The 18,072-nt window shown below is 42.9% G+C and overlaps 1 protein-coding gene across 4 annotated transcripts in view; it reads left to right on the forward strand.

The window, feature by feature from the left end:
* The window catches only part of Gad2 (glutamate decarboxylase 2), a 71,207-nt gene extending 53,765 nt beyond the window's left edge, over positions 1-17,442 (forward strand). For 2 of the 4 annotated variants that reach the window (XM_087207156.1, XM_087207154.1), the window contains 4 exons: positions 2,265-2,414; positions 6,971-7,078; positions 7,411-7,500; positions 14,097-17,442. In XM_087207156.1, coding sequence (XP_087063282.1) covers positions 2,265-2,414; positions 6,971-7,078; positions 7,411-7,500; positions 14,097-14,273 — 525 coding nt within the window. In that variant the 3' untranslated portion in view covers positions 14,274-17,442. The remainder of the gene's footprint in view (positions 1-2,264; positions 2,415-6,970; positions 7,079-7,410; positions 7,501-14,096) is intronic. The other 2 variants (XM_087207155.1, XM_087207157.1) reach the window with 2 other exon arrangements.
* The last annotated feature ends 630 nt before the right edge of the window (positions 17,443-18,072 follow it).

An 18,072-nucleotide genomic window follows, 5' to 3' on the forward strand; every position in this document is an offset into this window, starting at 1 on the left:
TTGTTGTTGTTTTCCCCCCAAGGATTAGGGACAGGGAGTTGGATTAGTAATACTGGGTGGTGCAGATTTGGTGGTGAAATCAGAACACAGCGAAGAAGATTTCAGGTCTGACTAGGAGACAATAAAGAAACACTTTAAAAAGTAAGCTGTCAGATACTACTAGGAAGACATTAGTCATCAGAGGAAGTGAGTAAATAGAGGTTGGACAACCACTTATTAGTAAGGGTACAGAAATGATTCCTTCATTGGGTAGAAACAGTGAGGTCTACAAACTCATCCAAATCCGAGAGTATATGACACTCTGACAGTATTTCTTTTTGTGGGCCCAGTGAATAACAGCATCCCATAATATGACAATAAATATTCTGGGAGAAGAGAGTTCTTAGTTTATAAAAGGTCGAAATCAGTGGATTAGAGTTTGAAATAAGCTTCAGCATTTTGGGGATTAAGCCTTTAATATGCTGATATGCATTCCAAGATCTCAAAAAGGTGACTTACAATTTCCTACACTTACTTGAGCATGAGAATTTCATTATGTGCAGCAACTATTAATATGTTTAGAATAGTTTGGGACCTGATGGTCTCTATAACTTTTTCCTGGCCCAGAACCAGGGTCGTATCTTCCCAAGGCTTCCTGTATGAAAAGCAACGACACTTTTCTTCATCCCTTTATCCTGTGGTGAGACTGGCACTGTCCAGGTCTTTAGAGGTCACACACTCTGAATTATTTTCCTGTCCTAGGAGAGCTTGTCTGATCCTGGTGCCATTCTGCACTTTCTGATGTGGTCTCGCTCGGCGTTCATTATGACCTTGCAGAGCTAGGGGAAGAAGAGTTTTGTGACCATGAAATAAAATGAAAACCCAGTTGTAATTTCCACATCATATTATCCTGCTAGTGAATTTTCTTTTTCAAATTTAGTACCTTTCTACTGCTCTAATGCAAAAACACTGTATTTAATTTTTCTTATTCTGAAAAATAACTTTATGGATTCTATTGAATGTTAAGCCTAAATTACAAAGTAGAGTCCAGTTCTACTCTATACCTTTGGGACACCCCATCTTTCAAAAGCCTGTTAAAATTTTACTTGCATTGCACTGTGGTTTAGTTTGGGTAATGTTTTAAAAGTGTCCTTACTTCTAACTTCAACTGAGTGATCAACATTTTAGTCTTTTCTTCTCTTCTCATGAGTCATAAGAGAAACAAAAACCAAATGCCAAAGCTTTTATAAAACTACAATTACACAGTAGATAACAAAAGAGTCAGAGGCTTCCAGTAGTTCGTGACAAATTGAAACATGGTGGGGTTTCTGGTGAACAGACTGATGATGCTATTTTAGTCAAAAAGCATGATTCATTCCCATTCTTTGGAATAGGTCAATCACCTTGCCACCCATTTTCATACTAGGGTTATGGAGCCCGGCAGATACACGGCCACTGAATGCTGACCATGATTCATGGTCAGTGAAGCTTTCCTTTGCAACTTCCATAAGTAACTGAGTATAAAAGTATAGTATGGAAGCCTGACTCCTGAGAGAATATGAGAAAGAGTATTTAAATTCCTCTTAGATAATAGGAAACAGGGAGATAGATCTTTTGGAAGTCGAAGGGAACCAAGACATGGAGGGAAGTGGGAGAAGGGAATGTAAAAAGGATTGGGATGTGTTATATATGTGTACCAACTCCCCACAGTGAGTGTATTCATTATATACTGCAAACATGTAGTACTAAAAAAAGAATTGCAATGCTTTTTTATTTCCGCATATAAAAATGATAGCAATTAACTGTGTGAAAAGCTAGGGTTTTCAAAGACAGCTTAAACTCTAATAGCTACGTGGTAAAGTTTTTGTACTAGATATGAGTGGAGGCACTAGAGGAACCAAACTAATAGTATTTTATAGAACTGGAGAGTTTCTGAAATACTTTCAACAAAACTAGAATATTGGGATGTCCTCTTAAAGAATGTCATACTCTGTGATTTTTATTTATTTTTATTTTTACATATGCCTTTTCTTAAAAGGAAGCAGAAAAGTGCAAGTATGTCCTTGTTAACCTCTGGTGAGTTTCAATTCTGAGCCAGTCAGCCACAGAGTTAGCAAGATAAATTAATTACCGCAGCCTGGACAGTCCTGTCTAGAAACTAGCCCCATCTGTTTTTTGCCATTTGATTCTTATTGATTTACAGTGTCTTTGGGGGGGGGGTTCTTCATAATTCTCAACACAATAGCCAGTAGAGTTTCCCACAGTTTCTCTTTTTTCTTTTTTAGGGGTTGATGCAGAGTTGCAACCAGATGCATGCTTCCTACCTCTTTCAGCAAGACAAACACTACGACCTGTCCTATGACACTGGGGACAAGGCCCTGCAGTGCGGACGCCATGTTGATGTTTTTAAATTGTGGCTCATGTGGAGGGCAAAGGTGAGCATGCATCAGCCAGAAGGGAGGGGCTCTCTGATGGCATGTTAAAAAAATTTGATTACTAAATTAAAAATCAGTCAGGTTCAGCTTCTTGAATCCTGTGTCTACATTCCTGCTTTCCACATGCGTAAGGGTATAATCAGACCTGGGCTGCTGTTGTTGTTGCTGTTGTTTTCTTGTAAGCCCAGGAATTTCTAATGCCCATATGTAGAAAACAAATCCATTCTGCTGTGTATGGCAGATTACCTTGATTTTTCAGAGGTATTTCTCATTGCTGTCATTATTGTTGCTTGGTCTGTTTCATCCTGGACTGTTGGTTTTCTTTCAGTGATTGATGTCTGATTAGATAAATGCAACGTGAAAGTATGTTTGGAGACCAGAAAAATGCAAACACGTCTACTATGAGAACTTATTTTTGATGTTTTAAGAGATAACCTTTCATGGTAAAGCTCTTTTTAGAACTTCAGAAATACTTAACTACCTCCTTTTGTATGAGTTCAGTTTACCTCAGAGTTTACCTGAGGTGATCTCTCCTCTCCCAGCAAAGCACACTCTGTAACCAATGGTGTACCACACTGGCTGGGTCTCACTGCAGCCTCCCACCAGGATATATTTATGTTAAATGTAAGCAGGCAGCAGAGGTAAACGATTTGATTTTTCATTTCGACTGGATTCCCAATTTACAAACCAGTGACTTCCGCCTGGTTTCATGTTTCTGCAGGCAATAGCCAGAGCCACCAGTACATGCTGTGGAAACCCAAGTCCAGGGAAACTAAGGAAGGGAGAGGTGAAGGTGGCCGCCTGCTCTGAGGGTGTGTGGAGTAGAGGCCACACATTTAGCTATTTGCTTAGGCAGCAGCATGCGCAGAGAGCTAACAGGCTTAAGCCAGTAGGAGCCAGTGGGTAGGTTGGTCAGCAGGAGTGAGGCACCGGGTGAGGCCAGCCACTGGCTTCTTCCTGGGATCTGTGTGGAGGCAGGGATCCTGTGCACCCGGGAATCCCACGTACTGTGCTTTGTGAAGCTTCTCCAAGTAAACAATTGCCTTGCGTGGTTCGGAGAGGCAGAGAGGTTACCAAGCCAAGCAGGGATTTGAGAGAGAAGCAGTGCGGTCCGCATGGATCTCGTGGAGTCGTCTATAAGTGCGTTCTGCCCGAAGAAGCAATTAGAGGGAAGATGGTCTTTCCTGATGCAGACGCAACCCAGACGGCGTGGGGCTGGCTGCGCTGCGTGGCTCTCGCGCAAGTCTCCACGCCGGTGTTTGCGGTGTTTGCTCCGACTGAAGGTTTCGGAGCATTGCGAGGTGTTAGGCGGCTGCACAGGATGCGGCGCTTCCACGATGGCCAGCAGGGGCCAGCGCTCAGGCTCCGCCCGCCTCTTCCCAAAGTTGAGGGCCTGACAAGAACTGGCACCTCATGAGGCTCCTCCCGCTGGGCAGACATTTTCACTTGGAAAGAAAGCCGGGGATAGGAACTGTTGCTCTATTCCCAACCTGTTTTAAAATAAGCAAGTTTTATCCAGTGGATTGGTGGAAATTATAAAGTTACAGACCCAAGTACCAGACAGTAAGCTGAGGAAAGCTTGATCTCTAAACAATGTGCAAGAGCTCTTTTGCTTCAGGGATCATTCTTTTTGCCTCTTTTCCTGTGGTGTTTTTATTAAGATGCTGATTGTTAGCCCTATTTACACAAAAGTGTTTTCATGGCACCCTAGTTCCTGCTGCTCCAGTTCCTTCCGGGCCTCCTCTCTAGCATGGGGCTGCCTGTTGGTTCTTAGAAAAATAACTTGGGGGGCATCAGGCGCAACTCAAAGTGCAAGACCAGGCGAAGAGCAAACTAAAGGCAAAGGCACTGTTTTTAGATTACCGGAATAGTTACTGAAAGAGGGGAGTGCAAAAGAAAGAGGAAAAAAAAGAAAAATCACAGCTGCTACATTACTTGCAAGCACATATTCTTTTTAATTTCTTATGCAAAACTTCAACTACCTAGACATCTAAAAGGCAGAATTTTCCATTTGGTTTTCAGCCTAAAGCTATGTTTTTCTACAGAATGAAATGATAGTTATTAAAGTAAAAAGCTCAGTCCTACAAGCTACGTCAAAGGTAGGCAGAATTACCCCATCAAAAGCTCCCTGGCCAGGACGACCATGGTAGAAGAACCTTGGCAGTGTGCCTGTGGTGGCCTGTCTCCCATCCCCATGGAAGAGGAAACCATCAGAAAAAGAATACTGAAGAGGAGAGACAATAGAGCAGTGGGAGAGTGTGCCTAGGGAATGAAGTGTTCCAGTTAATCTGTCTCCTCCTTACCAGGATAAACCACATGGAAAGTGAAGCTGAAGTGTAAACTATCATTCTTCAAAGCTCTTAGTGACAAATGGAGCTAATGCCCCAATGGGAGCCATCACATTAAGCCCAAGATAATTTCATTAGTGCCAATCAGTGCAAAAATGAGCCTCCTGATGTGAGATGCTAAGAGGTGTTCTACATACCCATAATAAATGCAAGCCTGTTCTTACTAAGCAGGCCTTCGTATCATCACACCTTATTATAGAATCCAAGGAGTTGATTTTCCATGTTGACAAATTTTCTCAGTGGTAAAAACTCAGCAGCAGACATAGTAAATAAACAAGCCTTAAAATTATTCCCCCATTTTTAGGTCTGCAACAAGGGATTAAAATGTCATGGTAAATCTTCATGTTTGTATGTGGTTATACAAATTGGCAGGTTTTCTTGTAATTTCCTGTGATTGGCCTCTCTAATTGGTAACAAAGAGACTGGCAAATGGTTGAGGACAAGAAAAACAGGAAAAATTATGAAGAGAAATTGATGTTTGGCATCTTTTGCAGAGTGACTGTTCACTTTCTCTCTAAAATATTAATGAATTTTAATAGGTAGCTATTGTGTATCTGTTATTGTGCCTAGTGCTGAGCGGGATGTGATAAGAATGCTACAGCTTTCCAGCCAGGATAAGATAAATGCAGAAATAAATCCCTGTCATCTGAGATAGACTAACTGGTCATAAAAAGATGCAGATGCAAGATGGAGAATGAGAGAGCTCATTCATAGTTTGAGGATCAAGAAAGCTTTATCCAGAGAGGACCTCTGAGATGGGGCTTAGACAGGACAGTAGAATAAATAGGGTCTCAAGCAGTAGAGCTGGGAGAAGGGCATTGCAGAAAGAGGGCAGGCGGGCGCTCAGGAGCACAGCCTGAGCAGATGCAGAGCCTACGCTGACCGGGGCGAGGAGGGAACTCCAGTCCATGTGGAGAGCAGGGACCTGAGCTAGGGTGGCAGCAGTGAAACGGAGGTAGCAGCAGGGCAGCCAGCAGCTACGTGAGAAGCAGCATCTTAGGACAGGTGCATTGGTCTGTAGGAAAAGTGGATCCTTGGTACATGAGCCACTCCCTCCTGTGGGATTCTTCACACCCAGAGCCTATTTTCAGTGGACCCGAGCTGCCAGGTCAGGCCAAACGAACCCCTTAGCACCCAAATGCTGACAGGGCTGTGGCCTTGCTGCTGGCCTGAGTTTTCAGCTGCAGCCCAAGCCCTTGGTAGGAGTCATCAGCTTCCTTGAGCCAATCAGCTGGGACAGCAGTCATCAAAGAAATGAATTTCGGGACCCACTAGAGTTCTCCAGTGCAGCTTAAACATGCTTCAGATGTTAGGGACCCGGCCCCAGGGGGGATGCCCCATTCTGTGAGGTGACCAGGATGAGTGAACAGGAGAAGTGGCCATCATGTTCCTATGCTGCAGTGGCTACTGGTAGGCAAGTTCTCAGCACTCCCTGGATGAGCATAGCTGTTTTCCCAAGCTCTCATCAGAATTCGGTAAATGCTGAAGGAGAGCAGAGGAGAGCCATTTTGAGAAGTGAGTCCTGAAATCAGTCCCACGGCTCTGGCCTAAGGCTGCTGTGTTGTTTTTCATAAGTACAGAGCCAGGGCTTCCAAAGCTGGAAACTAAAAGACCTCTGTGTCCATAGTCAACCGTCAGACATGAGTCCTGTGTCGGTCACCTAAGAAGGAGGCTGAGGAGCCTGGCAGAGTGACAGCTCACAAAGCTCTTGTGCTGCCTGAGTTCATTCGCCTGTCAGCTGACACCCAGGTTTACTTTCCCCATTTGTTCTGAACAACAGTGGGGTCTGGGAGGGGAAAATTATAAGATGGGCAGGGCCCAAACAGACCTCCTGGGGGGCCCTGACTAGGTTTCCTATCGCTCGGCCTTCCTGCTATTAACGACTCCATGATTACGTCTGTGAACTGCAGAGGCAAATTTTCCCCTTGAGTAATCAAAATGATTGCCTGAGGAGTGGAGGCTTAGGAAGAAAAGGAGTCAGCTGTGGAGAACAGTAATGAAAGGGAGCAAAAGCACCTGAGGGGAAGAGCATTAAAGGGGAAATAGTGCCAGAAAAGCCTCTGGCAACAGACTCGGGTGGGGAAAGTCCCAGGACCGCGTGGACAGAGAAGGGCAGAGTGGCCACTGGTGCCCATAGGGCTCACTGCCGCGCCAAGGGTCCTGCCCACACCTCAGCCCAGCTGATGACCTGTGTTCTTCCCTCCACAGGGCACTACTGGGTTCGAAGCACATATTGATAAGTGTCTGGAGCTGGCAGAGTATTTATACAACATCATAAAAAACCGAGAAGGATATGAGATGGTGTTCGATGGGAAGGTACGTACTCAGGTTTCTGCAGTCCTCAAAAGCTGAGTCACTTCCAGTCCTTACCACTGCTGTTTTCTGGTGTAAATAAGATGCTGTCCAGCTGAGTGGGACCACAGCAGAGGGGAAGCAGTGGATGACAGGGTAGCACTTCTAAGTTAGAGTGAAGTTGAAATCCGCATGTAAGTCTAGCAGTCGGGAAAGCCAGGCACTCCAAAGGCAATTGCTGATTTAAAAACACAAGTTGCATTCTGAACCTGAGGAATTAATAGATTTTAAATGTCCTTGAAATTTTCAACCTTGGCAGTTCAAGCTGGTTCTGAATCTTACTCTCCTCTGTGCAGCCTCAGCACACAAATGTCTGCTTCTGGTATGTACCACCCAGTCTGCGTGCTCTGGAGGACAATGAGGAGAGAATGAGTCGCCTCTCAAAGGTGGGTGCTGCCAGCTCCTTCGGGCCTTTCACATGCGTACTCTTCGTATGATATATACATGTCTTAGGAGAAATCCACCTTGGCTTCTCAGCCCACTCCCCACTGTGGATGACAACAGAGCAGGAAATACAGAGCCAATAAAGCCAGGCTTCTTGCAGCTCTACTTGCTCACTTTTTGAGAGACTTTATGGTGTCTTAAAATTAGAGTTAGACAATGATCTTTACTTACTGGTATTCAGAAAGCAGCTAGAACTTTTGTTGGAAGTTGGCCAATTCTCCAAGCAAAACTGGTGCTCAATTTTGGTGCAAGCACAAAACAGACTCCAAGTGTCAGGAAGGGTTAGAAAGCAGAGCTGTTGCTGACCCTCTCGAGATGCAGGGGCAAAGCTGCTGTGGGTCTTTAGAACCAAGCAACCCTAGAAGATAGCAGGGCAAGGGGCCACCATAATAACAGCTGCCATGTAGAGGGTGCTCTGTGCCAGGCTAAACTTTCAATGGCTTTTAGATCATTTAAATTCCCTCGGTGCCTGATTGGGGTGATGAACAGGGGAAGAGCAGCTTTCCCAAAACTAGGCCGAAAGTCTGACTGCAGAGCCTGAGAGAGTGAGCTTTAAATTCTACCCCTGTCAGTAAGACACTTTTTATCTGTAATCCTTGGCAGCTCCCCACATTCAACATGGGTAAACCACGGCTTACGACACACAGCAAAGGGAGATACTGTAAATGCAGGGTCCGTCTCTCTACGTGCTATAGGAAAGGAAAACTAGGGGTGATGATGAATTGGATCTCAAGGGGTTGGGGTTTGGTTTGGGGTGTCTTCACATACCGTAAAAGACAGATCCTTGTCCAGTCACTGCCAGTAACTGCTGGGAGCAGGGCCGGCCGTCTTCCCCACTACCGAGGAGCCAGGGATATTCGCCGACCTTTCAGACTTTATTCCCATCTGTACAAAGGCAAGAATAAGATTTTATATAGATTGAAAGCCCTCCAAACAAGCTGATAAATATTAGTACCTGCCTGTAAGCAGCCCAGACTCAAACTCCTCCTCAGGAGGAAACTTAATGCCTAGCTAAGGTCTTCTAAGCCAGGTCTCCTAACTAGAAGAGTGGTTCACAACCCTGGTTGTGCTGTAGGGCCATCTGAAATTTTATGTAAACAGGGTGACCGTATCTTACCCTGACAGTCTGATCTGACTGCTCTTGGATGGATCTGGGAATACTTCTGAAAGCTCTGCAGGTTCCTGCAGTGTGCAGTGCAGGCTGAGAAGCCCCAACCTGAGAACAAATGGAAGGAAATTTCTAGAACCTGGATCTGTGTTGCACATGTCTGGGGTGGGAGTGGGAGTGGTTGTGTCTGAAATTTGGGTAAATTGGTTCTTTCCAGTATATCAAGCCCAGGAGGTGAGAGAGAAGAAGTAGGGGTCACATTGGACAACAGATAGCAGCAAGTTACAAAAAAAAAAAAAAAAGTTGGGGGTCTAACAGTCATTTGAGAGAAAAACGCTCATTTTTCACCCGGAAACTGTATGGAGCTGCTTCTGCATAGTGTAAATTGTCTTAATAATGACTGACTTTATTTATTTAGTTACAAATTAAATGTCTCCATTCTTACTGCTCTTCAGTTCTTGAATCCACCTGCTAAGCAGGCAGACTCACAGAGGAGTGAGACTTGTTTCATTTGTTAAATCAGCTCACTGTCACTGGGCTGAGGGATGGGCCAAGATGGGAATATACAGAAAAAGTATCTTTGTTTCTGAGAAAAAGTCCAATTCCGAGGTCCCTGCATTTAAATACAATTTCTCAAATGCTTCTTAGATTTGAGCACATCACATAACCTGTGCTGGTGATGGAGATTATTTCCCGAGGACAGCAGTTAGAATGTGTAACTGTAGACTATGTTTCTGCTGTTGGTAATTCAAATTGAAAGTCTCTGAGGATTGCAAAATGAAGTCTGATCTTTCTCTTTTCTCTGACTGTGTTTTCATTACTGTACTATAGAGAATTCAGTGTAGATCTGAACATGAAAATCAAACCAAATGAACTATCAAGGTTACCTTTCACTTGTCTGGGTCCATAGTATTTCTGAGTTTCAGTAAAGTTCCTTATTAAGTATGACATACTTCCAGAGAGATAAGAGCTGAGCTACAATGATCTCCACTGTCTGTTACAATAATAAATGCTGTCTGTGGCTATTTGCATTTAAATTTAAATCAATCAGAATTAAATTCAACTAAAATTTCAGTTCTTCAGCCACACTCACCATATTACAAGAACCCAGCCATGATTCCAAACGGCTGGAACAGAAGCATCATCCCTGCTACTCTCTTAGTGCTGACACAGGTCCTGAATGAGAGGCGATGCAGAGGCTTCTGGGCAGTGTGTGGGAAGCAAGAGAATTCATGCCTGGGAATGGGATTTGGGATACATCAGGCACTCAAAATCTTTTTTAAGCTAAAGTACTATCATAGTGTTTACAGGCTACCATGACAAACTACTAAAGATTGAGTGTTATAAACAGCAGAAATTTATTTGTCACCGTTCTGGAGGCCAGGAAGTCCCAGATCAAGATGCTGGCAGAGTCCATGTCCCTGACATCAGTAGATGGACATTTTACTCACTGTGTCTCCATATGGCAGAAGGAGGGCCCAGGAGCTCTCTGGGGTCTGATCTTGAGGCAGTAATGCCATTTATGAAGATGTAGCTTTCCAAAGACCCCAACTTCAAACGCCATCATACCGAGAGTGAATTTGAGGAGACACCAACATGCAGTCTATAGCAGGTGTTTTTTGCATACTCCACAGTAAGGAGGGGAAACAACATTTAGGAAAGCCAGTAGTGGGCCTTTTCGCAGCATGCACTGGCTTGGGGTTGGACATCCAGAGTACAGAAATGGTCATTACTAATCAAGCAGTGACATCTTCAGGAGATAAAGATGACAGTCTGGTGGGTGAGTTTCCTGCTGCCCAGGCAGAGCTGTGAGTTTGCAGGTGATACACTGCCATTGGGCAGAGTAGATGACAGACGCCTCAGGCCCTGTCGGGACAAGGCTACAGGACACACCTCAGACAGGGAAGGGCGGCAGGTAGGATCTGGGCAGGTGTTTCTCAAACGAGGATCAAAAGGCTGATGTCTCATCACCTCTGTGTCTCCGGTTCTTCTCTTCATCTTCTTCCTCTTCTGTTGTTTGGTTGGTTGGTTGGTTTGGTTGTTTTTTAATGCTAGGATTGAACCCCAGCGTCTCACCAGTAGTAGGCAAGCACTGTACCACTGAGCTACACTCCCAGCCCCGCCCTGTTATTTTAATTTTAACTATTCTTGATCACTATCTGCATCTCTTCACTCAGCTTTTATAATTCTGCATAGATTGACAACTTTCAAAAGGTTAGTGACGGATTTAATAGTAAATTGATAAGGAAGTAGTGTGGCCTCATATTTAAAATCTGCTGAGTCAATGGGGAATTTAATTAGTGAGACTTTACCATTTCAAGATGCCTTATTTATGCCTATTTTGTGTTCTCATTTTTCAAACACTTCTCAGGTTTCCAAGATACAGAAACGAAAAGGCTTTTTAACACACAACAAAAATTTCTATGATAGCTTCTAAGGTGGTTTCATAATGACTGTGAGCCTTTCTAGGGAAACAAATATGGATTTGAATTTAGGAATACTTTCTTGGTTATTTTTTTCTAAGGGATTGAAAAGCAAATGGCACAAAGGAGAAAATAATCCCCTAAATCTTTTAAGGCAGCCCCAAAGATCTCATATTGATTAGATCTTTAGTGATTTCTTCAACATGCAGCCCTTCTTTCTAAACTGGCTTTTGTTATTCAGAAAACCAAGAAATGAACCCCCAGAAATCTAGTAACAGAAGAAAACTCTATGCCTATTTATCAGAATAGACAGAATTTTATTTTCCTTTTAAACTTACCACAAGTGAATAACAGTGAAGTAGATATTATAATTTTTGTTCATCAGCATTTTCTGGAAGGAACCAAAAGTCATACATACTTAGACAGCTGTGACTCCTGGCATTTCAGCTGGCTTCCGGAATAGGGGGATTGGGTTTCACTTCATGTCAAAATCTGTTTGGGATGTAGCTGTTAACCCTAATCTTTTGACCTTTGATTTCCATCCATCCAAAAAGTTAGAGATGGTTGTCCTTAATAACTAGTGTCACTCATACGTATGTGGGTTTGCTTGCTTGCCCTGAAAATGAACTCAGACTTCAAGTCACTTAAGTAAATCATTATTATTGTTTTATCAGTACAGTGATCAAGGGTGACTTGTACAAATAAAAGTAAGGAAAGGTTATATCATTTTCCCCTAAATCTCTGCAGCCATGTGGAAATAAAATTCTTTTGCTAATTTATGCCCAGAAACACACTGACTTGCCATGCCTTGTAGCACAAAGCAATAAATTCCATGTCCTTTGGCTAGAATACTCTGTAGATCTATTTTCAGAACCTAGTCCCAAACTCAGGATACTTGAATTTTTTTATATTTATTCCCTGGGATGGACCCAGTGTCCTGCATACTTCCTTAATCCTTCAAGTGAAAGAAGATTTCACCCAACAGAAGCATTTCTCTTTACACCAACTCCCCATGGGACAAGGAAGGGGCAGGAAGAACATAAAACTCAACGATCTAGAGTGAGATCATCTCAGCACTGGAATCCTCACCACCTTCACTTTTAGGTGAGGAAACTATCCTCCAAATGTAAAGTGGAGATAAAGTGCGTTGGCTTTGTCTGGTAACCAGCAAGTGCTTGGACCTCATTTGGAACTTACTGATTTTGTGCATTGACTACTCTGAAGATTAAAACCACATTGTGAAGTAATACTTACTTAGTATTAATATTAATTAGTTCATATTCAGAAGTCACCTGTTCATAACGTGAATCTAACTGCCATTCATTTCGATCCAACTGTCCTTCGTTAAGCTGAATCCAGTTGTGATCTAAGGCATGGTCCCCATCATCAGCTAAGTTTCTGACCATGTACACCTCAAGTAACTCTAAAGTTTCTCTGACTTCTGTCATTCCTTGCTATGTATTTGCAGCAGTGAACCTGAAAGATCAGATGGTGACAAGACCCTGTGGCATGTATATGTCTGTAGCTCTAGCTACTGGGGTGTGCAGTGCAGGGGTGGCTGGGGAGGATCACAGGTTTGAGACCTGCTTGGGCAACTTAGCAAAACCCTGTCTGAAAATTTTGAAAATTTTTATAGAGGACTAAGGAGATAGCTCAGTGCTGGTGTGCTTGCCTAGCAAACCCAAGGCCCTGTGTTCAATCTCCAGCACTGAAAACAACAACAACAAGAAAATCACATGTTATATGTGCAAACTCCAATGGTAAATATATGTGAACAGATCATGTATTGAGTTAGATACAATGTACATGCGTGCCACTTCCTAGGTAGCTGCTGCTATTATTCTACTCTTCATAGTCGATTAGAACTAAGAAAGCCGTCAACATGTACCTGGCACTGTGCTGGGAAGCATAAAAAGTAAAAGACACCAAATATGCCCTCCAGGACCTTACAGTTGAGTTAGAGAGAGAAAATGCATTTACTCCTCAATAAGAGGCCAACAGGAAATTCACATCTAAGCAGAATCTGTGGGTCAGGATCATGTCATTACAGCTCAGAAGAAAGACACTAATGATTTGGAGAAAGCAGAAAAAGCTTTACAGCAGCTGTGGGAGTGTGGCAAAGTCCTGTAGTGTGCAGATGTGAACTGGAGGAGAAAGGATTCTAAGCAAAGAGAACCAGTGTGACGTGGTGAGATGGGTGACAAGTGTGAAGGGCTGAAAACACGGATGGCACGGGATATCCAAGGGCGTTTAATAAGTTAGTCTTGTCAGAGCTGAAGACTGATGTTGGTGAGCAGTGAAGACGGGTCCTCAAAGCTGGACGACAGAGCCCTTTGTGCCGAGCTGGAGAGCTTAAGCTTAACTTCATACCCCATGAGTAACTGCTAAGGCTCCAGTGAGCAGTCGCATCAGGCCTGAGAATCTTGTCTATTGTACACTTCTGTATGTCAGGTTCTTGTGAGTTCAGATTTTTACTCCAGCCGATTCTTCATCTTATTAAGCAGGATCTTTCAAAATGTATTATAAACAGAGGCAATGCAAAAGGAGAATAAAAAGAAACTGGAAAAGTTTAGGGTCTTAACAAAGTTGCCAAAAGTCTATTATCTTCATTCGTCACGTGATACTGAGGCTTGCCTGGGTAACAATTCTGTAAACTATGTTTTATTTCCAATAATTCTATATTTTCTGGAAGAAAAACTCCAGTAGTTGTATTGCTAAGTCATTTAGCCTTGGGACCAATAGTAGATTCTTCTCATTTTCCCAGAACACTATCTAGAAAATCAGTGCCAAGATAGCAAATGCCTAATAGCTCACCATTACTCTTCTTACCACCTTTCTGGTCTTGAATATTTTGAACTTTTCTGCTCCTTTTATCCCATGAAAACTGGAAGGCAGTTCCTTCAGTGGCAAATAAATATAGCTCTGTTCGGTTAAAAACTGAAAATGCTGCTCACTGTCGCTAGGTCGGTGGCCCCGAGAGAAACAGCTCTGATAAGTCTCCCCACAGGTCGCCCCCGTGATTAAAGCCAGAATGATGGAGTTCGGGACCACGATGGTCAGCTACCAGCCATTAGGAGACAAGGTCAACTTCTTCCGCATGGTCGTCTCAAACCCTGCAGCTACCCACCAAGACATTGATTTCCTGATTGAAGAAATAGAGCGCCTTGGACAAGATTTGTCATAACCTAGGTCACCAAGCCACTTCGATTCCCTAGGTAGACAGTTAAGCTGTCCTGAGCTGTGTGAGTGTATCTGTAGTTTGTTCCAAAGTGAATCTATTTCCATATTGTGGTGTCAGAGTAGAATACTGTTTAAAAATCAGAAAAAAAAAAATTGCTCCTTTTAAAATTCCTTTCTTAAGTTTAGAATACCTCTCTAGAAATTCGTGACAACCACCTGTGTTCTAGTCAATAAGGAAAAGCTTAAAATTGTTATAAATACTTCCTTTACTTTTAATATAGTGTGCAAGTCAAACTTTATTTTCTTCTCAGAGTAGTAGGACTGAACAGTGCCAAAGTGCCCCTGAATCATGAAAGCTTCTTTGGGTGCCGTGAAAAGGGAAAAGTAAATAGAAAATATATGTTGACAGTAAAAACTCTTGCCTTTTTCATAGTATTAGAAAAATTTCTAATTTACCTATAGTAACATTTCAAAGCTATTTAAATACATATAATTTTACAAAAGGAAAATATATATATTAAAAAGAAATCCTATTTTGTAACATATAGATTTTTATTTTATATGGGTTATGCAAACTGCAGGGGCCGAAATAAAACCTAAGCCAGTTTTGTTTCTCTTTCTTTTACTGGAGGCACAATAAAACACTTAGCAAAGTTATTTTGACACATAAGCCCACAAAATTTCTTAAGGTATAATTCCTTCTTTCAGTACCTGTTATGGCTTAATCACATCTCTAAAGTTATTATTTCAAAATGAACACAAAAGAATACTGCAGATTGGTAAAAATGATTTACCAGAACTACAATTAATAGTCCCTTCCCATTAAAATTTTCGTCCTCATTTCTCCCTAGCAGGCCCACCCTGGGAGCATAAGAGGCCAGGCTTTGTCTTAGATTAGATTAGGGAAGCGTCTGTATTCTGCTCTCCAGTTTGACCTGTTTGGAACAGAAGGCTGGTGCTGGCTTTTGAGGCATCTTCCCAAACAGTATTCCTTTACTGGGTCATTTGGATTAATTAGAAAAAATAAAAATAAAACCTAATCAGCCCGAGCAAAGAAGAATGAAACACATCCCCAGAATGTGACCAGCCCAGAATGTTAAACTCACCTATGTGAGATGGGATCTCTGTGTGACAATGATGACATCGCCCTGGGTACCATATTGCTACTGTCCAGAAAGGAGTCATTTACTTCCTGGATGACTGCTTGCCCCCTTCCCTCACCATTTCTCCACACAAAAGCCTCTCCTGGCAGACTCTCTGTCACTGGGATGCCAAAAATTAACTAATATCCCCTTCCTTCATGAAGTGAGCCTCCTCACTCTAGTTTTGAGATATCCTAAGACCTTCTTTGATCTATCTCCCACCAAGGCTCTGAGTGACCAGAATATACAGCAATGTTTAGAATCCAAGACACTATTTTAAAATCATCTTTCCTTCCCTGCAAACCTGATGGAGAGGCATGAAGTAACAGAAGCTACTGCAGATATTTATGGGGCCACACATTGTCAGACTCTAAATGCTAACAAGAGAGCTGCAGTGTTTTATGTGCAGACCCCAGATACATATCCTGAAACATTCTACCTTTTCTATGGACAGGACAGTTCAGTAGGCAGAAAGACTCCAGGTACAGAAGAAGGAAGACTTTGTCCTTTAGCAGATAAAAATGTCCCGTAATATAAGCATAGGATGCAACCACCTGAAATCATGATTTTGCCTCTACCTTATTTCTCCCAGGTTATATACAAAAACACTATCATCGATGTAAATGTGGCTTTGGACTCTTTGTCTGGGAAGTAATGGGTTCCCTTTGGCAATTAGGAAGAGGGTTAGGCTGCAGACTTTCATGAAGGAACAGCCTCCCATTTTAGGCTTTCTCTAACAGAGGCAACCCTTTCCTTTCTGGAAAGGGCCGCTGAGAATTAAGCACACAGTTGCCATCCATCCTGAGCCTCCAACCATTTGCTGGGAACCTAGGAAAATCCTCACCAACCGCAGCCCAGAGAAAGAGGCAAACAGAATCCCAGCAGGTCCCAGTAGTTTAATAAATATTCTTTAAGGTGGATCTGTAATTCACTCTAGAGAAGAAGGGAGGGAGGGAGGGAGAGAGGGAGGGGAAAAGGAACCAAAGAAAGAAGGAAAAGAGAGGGAGACGGTTTTGAACATCAGCCCAAATTCCCAATGCCAAGGGTCTTTATGTGAGACCATTCTTTATGCATTTTAGGAACGTTTGGTTTTAGCTTTAATCAGAACTAACATGGCCATTTTCATTTATGCAGCAATATCATGTTTATTATTTGTAATACTTGAACAAAGTATAGTATATCTTTATCTGAGAACTATAAATGATATATACTTAGTGTAGTGTCATAGGATGTGAGGGAAGATAAGGAAAACAATTTTGTGTGTGACTGTTTTGCCATTATTATGTTGATAGTACTGTCTTGTCACCTCAAATTGGGATTGTGCACTTTACATCTGAACTGTACAGTGTTGCAATGAACGTGTGTTGCTGTAACAGCTTGTACAATGTATTATTGGTATGTCTTCTCTGTGGTAGCTCTATTGAACTTTGATGTTTTGAGAACTTCATTTGCCTCTCTCTCTCTCTCTCTCTGTCTCTCTCTCTCCTCCAAACTATGCCCTCCACATCAGCTCTAGTAGAGAACATGCTCTCAGCTAACCCCCTCCTGACAGTTGCCTTTGAGAATTGTGTGATTTCACAAAATACAAGGTGACCGCTACTTTGTCTCTGAGAAACCAATTTTGGAGTGTTATAAATTGCCAACATTGCAGGTGTTGGCTCTGCTGGGCCCTGGAGTAGGTGCCACGCCTTAGAATATGGACAGCGAATGCACAGGTGTAAATACAGTGGCAGGACATAAATCAAGGGCCCTCAAACTGGGTGTCATCTTGCATGCGCTCTCCTGTTTCCAAGTGCTAAATGCAAACACCGTGTGATTATCAGTTGTGTGTGCCGAATACTCTTCCCAACTGGTGTTTCTGAACAGTGTCAACATTGTCCCAGCATCACTCCATTACTAAAGACAGAAAAACATTAAATGAAATATACAAGTGTGTGTCAGCCTGTTCTTACCAAATATAAACTTGTGTATGATCAAAGTATTTTTTGTGTGTTGTCTCTAAACCCAAATAAACGTGTGAATGTGGACAGATCTCGGGCTGTGGGTGCTTATTTCTGGGCCTGGCATGTGACAGAACTCATTTTCAAGGAGTGGCCTGAGTTCCAGGCCCTTTCCTGGTCTCAGAGCTCAGAGTGACTTTGGTCTTCCGCAGTTGCCCTCTTCTGGTGGAAGATGTTGTGTCACTCTGGTTTCTCCTTCACTCCGATCGAATCTCTCTTTTTCATTTATTAAGGAAAATTCCAAATACATAAAAAGTGGGGAAATAGAATAAACCATGTTGCTTTCACCCAGCTTCAACACTTACTGACTTGGAGCCTGAACTTTGTTTCACCCACTTCCTCCCTGGCACCACATCATCTCTATATGAACCTGTGAAAGACAAGAACTCCTACAGCTTATTCTCAGTACCAGTGCCAGAGGTGAAGCCATACGGGTATCAGATGCCCAGTTGGGGGTCTCATTTCCTTCATTGTCGGTGCCGTCGCACAACCCGTGGCTCATGGCCTGTGCCAGGGAAGCAGCTTGCCTTGGCAGCTGGGGATCCGACTCAGACACAGTACATGCGGTGCACACCTGGGCTACGTGTACGCTGCTGTGTGTTTTCACTGTGGTGAGCGTGTGGTTCAGGCCCTGTGGGGTGCAAGTTTGGGAGCCCTTGTA

Source organism: Heterocephalus glaber, unplaced genomic scaffold (genome assembly GCF_053883595.1).
Source record: "Heterocephalus glaber isolate CG9 unplaced genomic scaffold, H.glaber_assembly_v1.0 deba00000768, whole genome shotgun sequence".
NCBI lineage: Eukaryota > Metazoa > Chordata > Mammalia > Rodentia > Bathyergidae > Heterocephalus > Heterocephalus glaber.